Here is an 8,830-nt window from a genome sequence, read left to right on the forward strand (position 1 = left end):
CATGGCCCAAACAAAGTGCCTTTGGGCCAACTTGACTCAACAATGATTAAAAGTACTGGATCCAGGCCCAATTTAATTTAGATAATTTTTACTTCAATCCCTGGACATAGGTAAAAACAGTGTTCTAAAAATCGGTCTAAGTGGCCCTTAGGCTCTAGGCAATGAAGACCCGCCGCGATTTAGTGCAAATTGTTTTGAAAAATCGGTCTGGAGCTAGGCAAGCCTAGACGGGCTAGGCAGTCCTAGGAGGCTCCTAGGAGGTTTTTTTTATTATTATTATTAATTGTGTGTTTTTTTTTCTTGTTTGGTTTCATGGTGGTATACTTATGGAAATGGTGTGCCTAATTTGCAAATGATGGATTTACTACAAGTTCATCCAATAGTGAAATGAATTGGAGCACTTTTGAAGGGATACATACAGGGGGCGTTTGTTGCGCCGGACTATCTCGGACTGGATTAGCTTCAAGGACTAAGCTGGACTGGCTTAGACTAGACTAAACTGGACTAACTTAGTGAAGCGTTTGATGCAATATTGGACTAAGAAGCTGGATAATAACAAATTCTAATATTATTTTATTTAATATATAAATTATTAATATTTTATTATGATCTTATTTTTTTCTCCATCTTTTCCTACCATTTCCGTCCCACTCTTTTCCTCTTCTCTCATCGTCCCACCCTCTTCCTCTTTTTTTCCTCTCAGACCTCTCAATTCATGTCTTTTTCTCATTCCTGGTCAAACTCCTTATTGATTCCAGTCTCTATTTCTCTGTCCTCCCTCCCTCTCTAGCTATGCATTGTTCGAACGGAACCTCACGTCTCCAATTTTCCCGATGAGTTGCAGGTTTCCCGATGTGTTTTTTGGCCAACCCTCATTAAATTGGATGAAGTTAGCACCGCCAAAAAATTCATCACCATCCCTGGACCGAGATCTTAGCTTTGCATGCTCGAATTTGTCATGGATTTGAAGAAGCCCAAACAGGCCGAGATTTCCAGGCCATTTTCCGGCCACATTCGACCACATTTTGGCCTTGATTCAAGTAAAATCGTAATCTTGTCACTCCCAGCTTCAATTTGGTATATTTTATATGAAAGTTGGTTGTGAAATGGATCTGAAAGAGAGTCGGGAAGTTAATGATTGATCTAGGTGATCGGCGATGACGAGAAGTCTGTCGAGAGTGGTCGTTGAGCATGACAAGGACGAGAAATAGAGGATAGTCTTAGCTAGTCCCATGGTTATTGGGGGGTCTCACTAAGACCTCTTAGTGAAGGGTTTTGTCCATGCTAGTCCCCTTTAGTCTCATTAATGTTAGTCCCAGCATGGAACAAACACAGTATTGGACTAATAGCTAGTCCAGTCCAGTCCAGTCCGAGTTAGTGAGGGCAAACAAACACCCCCACAAAGAAAAGAAATAAACTAGATACAACAAGGTTAAATAATTTAGTCTATATCCAATCCAATGCAAAGATCATGAATAAGAAGAATTTAGTCTATCATCCAAGAATCCTCCTCATTATGATTATATGCTTACTGTTTTTTAAATATTGAACTTTATGGATGTATATACTTTGTGTATTCTTCTACTTCTATTTTTGTATTTTATCAATCCTTTATTATCCATACAAGTAAGGTTTTTTTAGGTGTAAATATGCACTTAGTTACAAGATATATAAATTTACATAAATATGCTTAGGCAGAAGGCTCATGCCTGCTGCTCGACTAGCGCCTAGTATTTTTTAGAATCTTAGGTAAAAACAATGTTATGCCTCGTTTACATTTTTTTTAATGATTCATTTCTTTTATCATTTCTTTTATCATTTATTTTATTAATCTAAAATAAAAAATTCATTTTATCGATTAATAAGAAAAAATAGAAATTCTCTTATCGCGGAGAAAAATTCTACTGTGTCACCGAATGTATCCATCCATTTATGTCTATAAGGAGATGTTGATCTCGATTGACTGGCTTATTAGGTCTTAGGTTGCGAATCACAACTGGCCCTGACATGTAGTTGATTATGATAAGTTTTTCTTCATTTTAAATGTCATTTTCGGACAAAGATGATCATAATAGAGTGTAAAATCACTATATGTGTGATATTAGGTTCAATTGGAGCATGGCAGAGTCAGGATTTTTTTTTTGGATGGGTTACCTGAAATTAGTACCACAAGACTATATATTTATTTTTTTTAATCAATATAAAAGAACAACAATAAAATATAAATAATTCTTGAAATCATAACCCTAATTGACAACTTCAAGGACCATATAAATAATTAACTTGCTAAATAAACCAAGAATAAATAAATAAAGTGATTAAGAACGTATCAAAGGTTGCATTCATTGGAAAATTGCAACGAAAAGTAAGGAATTGCGGAGATAGGAATTTAATTGTGAACTAAAAGAAAATTATTTTTCTTTTCTTGACTAAGAAGTACGGAGGTTAAATCGCATAGGGTAAATGGTGTTTTTCTTTAACGAATAGGATAGAAGAGGGAGGGAAGATAGAACTAGTTTATTACTTGTAGCATAAAAAGTATTATTTATTACCTATCCTCTACTAAATATACATGAAATAATAACCTGTATTGGAATGAGTGAGCTATATAGGCTACATGCATTAACATAAATCATTAAAGCATGAGTTTGAAAAAAGGATGGTCAATTCACACACCCGTATTAATTTTTTGTCATTGATCGTCATCAATTCATTCAATCCGAAGGTTGAAAACTGAGAGAAATGTGTGAGAAAGAAAAATGAGTGTGTAGATAACACTACACTTATAAAAAAACTTCCCTGAGCTACAGTCCGCCTTAGCCTTGTGGGTAGCTCCGCCCGTGATTACAGGGTTTAAAGCCTTAGACGTAAGCGAGAAGCTTGTGCTGGTCGAATATATCCTTGAGAGCTGGGCACCAAATGGATACTTTCATGTCATCAAAAAGAACGAATATGATAACAAACATAATTAGTTATTAGCAACAAGTCTAGGGTAGGTTAAAAAGTGAGCGAGATTAAGTTAATGCTTTTAGCATTATGATAGGCTTTAAGTTCAATTACCTTTAAGGCTCTAACGCAAAAATGAATATACCGACCTTCCTCACATAGTAAAAAATGTTGCAGGAAGGAAAGTATAGCACCCTTTACATGCAAGTTTCTATTTCTTATAAAGATAGGACGTGTAAGTTTCTATCTCTTCTTTTTTGAGAGTCGTTTGCTCTTAAGTCCATTGTCAATAACATGTTAATAAATTTTGTTTTTGTGTGAAATGTCACTCTCGTTTTGTCTGACTTATTATATAATGTATAAAGTATTGGTTCGAGTTGGAGATGTGATGAGTGATGATGCAGGCAAAATTATCGTTTTCAATATATAGCCAACATAGTCTTGGCTTCGCTTCTAGTTTTTCAAACAAGCAAAACATAAGAAATAATGAATTATCTTTATTTATTGTAAACTTGTTTTGGTAGAGAATCTCGAGATTAAAATATGGAATATAATACGCCCACATCCAAATCCTACCTACTTCTATAAGAGAGACCACTTTAATAAGTTTGTAAAGAAATAAGATCATCTTTATTTCTTATTTCCCCCTTTATTTATTTTTAAATTCTTTTTCCTCATAGTAAACATGTCCAAGAGGACATATTTGTCCTCGTTGGATTTGAGGATTAAGCATTACGAGTTTATTTTTTGAGAATTTAAAGGATTGTTCAAAACAAAATTCTTAAACAACATAGTTTAAAATATAAACACGACCAAAGCGCTAAAAACACTAACACAGAATCATAAGCATTACTTAGTGCGTATATCGTGTGATGAAAGGATGTTTAAGATCGAAAGAGGATCCTCGCCAGATCTTCTTTGTGAGGATCTTGGGATCCTCAAATCATATCCGTTCATCGTACATCGTGCGGTCATAAATGATTGTAATTTTTTTTTTAAATTGAATATAAATAATACCTGACAAAAAATGGCCGTACGATGGACGATGAATGAATGTTATTGGAGGGTCCTTGAGATTCTCACAAAGAGAATCCAGCGAGGATACTCTCTATTTAAGATCTTCCATTTATAGGTGTGCTCTAGCTTTACTTAGTTTTAAACATTATTTGGCTTTCTGGCCAAACTGGTCCCTAAAATTGGCATACCTCCTCACTTTGGTCTCTGCAATTTAAAATCGATAAAAGTGGTCAATGAGATTGTCTACTGTCAATTATTTTGGTCATTCCATGAAAAATATCCGCTAAATTGAGGGCAGGTTTATCAAGTCAACTCTTCAACTTGAACTTGTGGTTTTTTGTTCAACTTAAAGGAGATTTTTCATAAAATGATCAAAATGATTGACAATGGACAATCTTAAACACCATTTTTATCGATTTTAAATACCAGAATCTTTTCGCTAAAAGCCAACATTATTTCTACTTTTAGGTTTATACAAATTAATGTTGTTTGTTAAGAAATGTGAAGCAATTGTCATGATTTGGACAACACAACTTCAATTTGATATGAAAAGTGGCTAAAATCAAGACTATTTTGCAAATAAATAAAAAAGTTTTACCAAGAACAGTGGTTGTCTGGCGTCGTATTGTTATGCTTTGAAATTTGGTACTTTAAATAAGTGGGTTTTACAGAGAATTATTCCCTTGAAATCAGTCACATAAACTTTTTCCTTAAAGTATGCTCATTGCACTCTTCCATTAGTGGGCTAATCAAAGCTACCCCAATAATCTAATAATTTTTTTTTTGAAAAAGATTAATAAAAAAAAAAAAGGGAGTAAGTGACTTCGTATAGAAATAAACACTGTTTATAGAAAAAAAGAAAAGGGAAAAAAAAGAATCAACTTCAACCAAAATCATTGACACTTTAGACACGGTAAACAGATATACTGTAGGCTTTAATTAGTCACACATCATGATCCTCACCTACACCAAGCATTGAAATCCAAAAACTGTAGATGAGTTTGATAAGCATTTTTTTTGTACGCACTTTTATTCGCAAGCGTGTATAACAAAATGCTTTTGTATTCTTAAGCGTAGTCAATAAAAGCATTTTTGTTCAAGTCACAATAAAGTAGTCTCAAACGAGATTACGAAAGGTAAAGCACTTGCATTTTTATTAAAAACACCTTCATCTATAGAGCTTTTAATGAAAGCGCTTTTATTTAAGACACAATGAAATGTTTATTTAAAATTCAAGTGCTTTTCGACAATCGGTGTTTAAACGAGCAACATTACAGAAAATCCAACAACAATTATATATTTAACAATCCAACAAAACTCAGCCTTTGATTTCATTCCCTCTACAATTCTACAAGGAGGGGAGGCAGAAAGCAAATTGCAAAAAAGAAAAGAGATACATTCTCCCAGAAAATTCAACTACTATATTGTCGTACATGTATCTTCAATTCATGGACTATATTCATGGCACAAATCACTATCCTTCCTTCCCGATTATTTAGCTCACAAAAAATAGAAAAAAAGAAAAGAAAAGAAAAAGGTGCCCTCTCCCCCTCTCTCTGTTGAAGCTTTTTCAGTCAAGTGTCAGGAACAATTTCCATGGTCCATGCACGTTACAATCAGCTACTCAAGCTTCCAGTTTATCCACTCCCTCCTCCAACATCTCCTGGTAACGGCACTCACGGCTGCAGAATGCCTTCTCACCCCTGCAAAACACAATTTCAACGAATGCTTAAATAACGCAAAATTCCGCGTAGCCAAGTTTGCTAATGCAGAGTGCTCCGTCTGCACCCAAGTTAGAGCAGGCTGTGTGTCTCTTAAACCAAATTCGAGCTACTTTTCTCGTAATTTAGATTAAAATATCGACTGTTATATTTAAGAACCATATTTTGCTGCTGAAAGAACATGAAATGCAGCTAGAAACCAATCACATATGTACAAGTGTCCAGTGATACAATTTCAATTATTCAAACACACGTCTATTTGTTATTGATTTTTCAGCAGCACTTGCTACTCTTTTTTCAACCGCAAAGAAAGACTTTTTTTTTCTAAGGAATACCAAAATGAAATGCATTTGCATGATTGAAGTGAATATAAAATGGAGAAAATTGATTAGTTGGTTGAAAGGGAGTAGATGGGTTTATTTTTTTTATAGTAGAAGATACCCTGCATAATATGGATCTGTAATCCTCTCCTAGTATGAGTAGTAGTTACCTATCCATAATTGTATTATAATATGAATTAATGATTCGAGGTTAAGGTACAAGTCAGTATAATATAAGATTCTAATCATAAATAATTATACAAATAGCAACCATGATCCAAGAATATATATATACACATACATACATACATATATATATATATATATGGAGTTTCATGTAATTGGCAAGAAAATACTATTAACTCAACAAATATGAATCATATGATAAACTCAAAAGAAAAAAAAATCGATTAACAAATGATTAGAAATCAAATTCAAATTATGTTGAAGAATAAAAAATAAAATTGATAACGTATTCATCAAATATTAGCACCGGGGCGATTAAAGATTACAAACTTGGTAATCATGCATCGGATAATGAACACCGATTATTACTGCGATTGAGATTTGAAAAATAATCGTTTTAACCCGGTTTCTCGATAGAGTGACAAAAAAATAACAAGGAACAAAAAATTGAACCAACCTGTACATAAAAATATCTTTGCCCTGGCCAAGATTCGTCTTGCAATTGTCACAGAAGCTGAGAAAACTCTCAGACAGAGAGCTTGACCCGTTTGACTTCCCGCCGGGAGAAAACTCCGGGACGCCATCGGAGCTATCCACGATGCAATTGTCGAAGATGTGCGTGGTTTTCGGGTTCGGCCTATGGGAAATCACACACGTGTAATCCTCAGAGAGCTCCATTTCGCTGACAGAGAGACAGCTCGTGAAAACCCGGGTCGAATTCTTCGTCTCGAGCCCGGAGTACGCGGATTCGAACAGCGATTTCTTCTCCGGCGACTGAGACAAGACGGAGGAGAAAGAACCCAGATGGGAATTCTCCGTCTTGGTGCTGAAATCCGCCGAAGATTTCGGTGATCGGGAAGGGGAGAGAACAGAGGGTTTCAGGGGAGGTATTTGGATCTTGAGCTGCGATCCAAAAATCACCATTCGGGTTTTGGGATTTGACGGTTTCGGGTCGGATTCGTTGAGGGCGTCGACGATGGCGAGGCCGATGCCTTTGCAGTCCAATTTGTCCCAGTGGATGCGTCTGGATTCGGGTTCCGGGGTTCTGGGGGTGTTCGATTCGGACCAGAAGGGGTTTCGGAGGCCCAGAAACGGTTTCGTTTCGAGGATGGAGGTTGGGCTCATTACGGCGTCGGATTCAGAGACGGCTTTTGAGGTAAAGCTGGTGAACAATCTCGGATTCGCGAAGAAAGAGGAAGTGAGTTTTGTGTGTTTTTCTCTGGGAGAGAGAAGAGAGCCGTTTTCCGCCATTGGAGCTCGCTCGCTTGCTTGCTTGCTCTGGTTGTTGAAAAATCCTATAAAAATAAAATCCCTCTGCAAACAAGAAAAATAGCTACTAAATGCACCCAAAATTAAAACTTGAATCTGATTTTGACCCAGTAAGTTACTCACAAGCTTTGAAGCTCTAGAAAATGGCAGAAAGTTGCAGACTTTTAAGCTCTGCGGTGTTAGAGAATGGCAGATGAAAAAACCCAGAAACCAGAAATTGCGGAAACGATTCCATGAAACGATTCTCTCTCTCTCTGCTGCCACAACTCTGTGACCTCCATATCTCTAAGGACAAGACGTGCATGCATCACCGCATCAGAAAACAAAGAAAGCTTGTATTTTTGTTCCTTCTTTTGTTGGTGCTACTCAGCTTTTTATGTCTTTTTATATTTTTGTTGGTATTTTTGGTTCAGCAAAAGTGGTTTTTTCATCAGAAGAAATGATTCAGAATTTAGAAGCAAACGAGAAGCAAACCAGGATTAGAGATTAAAAAGACAGACGAATAAAACCCAGAATTATATGAAACAAAAGGAGTAGCTAGCTCGTCACATGAACTGTGATTTATGCGTCTTCTTTCTCTCTCTATATTTTTCTCTCTCCTCTCTTTATTTCCGCACTAAATCAGTTTCACATCATCAGCCTGAAACATCGAAGTGGAGTTGCAGAGAGAAAGGGAAGTTAGAGAGAGAGAGAGAGAGCTCGTTGGATTTATGGGTTGGTGGGGGTGAATATAAAGAAGCGTGTGGTGTGCATGAGAATCAGTGGGTTTGCTAAAACCACACACCGGGCTCTGTCCAGGTATGGATGGATCCATCAAATCGATGGCGTTTTTTTTTTTTCAGCGTACAATTACTCATCACTCTCTCGCACTCTACAGTCCACTTCCTACATTATTGGTTTTTTTTTACTAGTGGAATTTTGAGCATCAGCGACGCGACGCGCGCAGGATTGACCCACACTCACCAGCTCTTACTTTCCAGCTCCGCTCGGCTTACGTTGAGCTCCCACGTCGTCATGTGATATTACTATTTCACTTACATCTTTGTTATTAAAGTAAAAAATGATGAATACTTGGGTGGCATAAAGGAGAGAGTACATTCTTCTAACTAATTTAGCTAAGCGCATGCTTGCATTTCACTTGTTCTTTGATAAATGTATCTGTTTACTAATGTTACGCCCTAAAATGAAGAATCAATTGTGTTTTAAAACATAACACTATGACATCATAACGCTCTTAAAATTGGGTTTTGAAAGAAACTAATCCAAGTACTGTGACAATTGGGTTACAATATTATGTTTTTTTATATATAATTAAATTCTAGTAGAGAAGAACGAAACACGCACAAGACCAACATGTAAGAATAAATATTT

At 36.1% G+C, this 8,830-nt stretch overlaps 1 protein-coding gene across 1 annotated transcript; it reads right to left on the reverse strand.

The window, feature by feature from the left end:
* Positions 1 to 5,234: 5,234 nt before the first annotated feature.
* LOC103928038 (FCS-Like Zinc finger 8-like) lies at positions 5,235 to 8,215 on the reverse strand. The gene is made up of 3 exons (XM_009337046.3): positions 7,583 to 8,215; positions 6,648 to 7,504; positions 5,235 to 5,666 (listed from the first exon to the last, which is right to left on the reverse strand). The coding sequence occupies exons 2-3, from the start codon at positions 7,439 to 7,441 to the stop codon at positions 5,588 to 5,590; spliced, it is 873 nt and encodes a 290-aa protein (XP_009335321.2). The 5' UTR covers positions 7,442 to 7,504; positions 7,583 to 8,215; the 3' UTR covers positions 5,235 to 5,587.
* Between the last annotated feature and the right edge of the window lie 615 nt (positions 8,216 to 8,830).

This window comes from the organism of the source record quoted next, unplaced genomic scaffold (assembly GCF_019419815.1).
Source record: "Pyrus x bretschneideri cultivar Hongxiangsu unplaced genomic scaffold, Pyrus_bretschneideri_v1 Contig6, whole genome shotgun sequence".
NCBI classification, from domain to species: domain Eukaryota; kingdom Viridiplantae; phylum Streptophyta; class Magnoliopsida; order Rosales; family Rosaceae; genus Pyrus; species Pyrus x bretschneideri.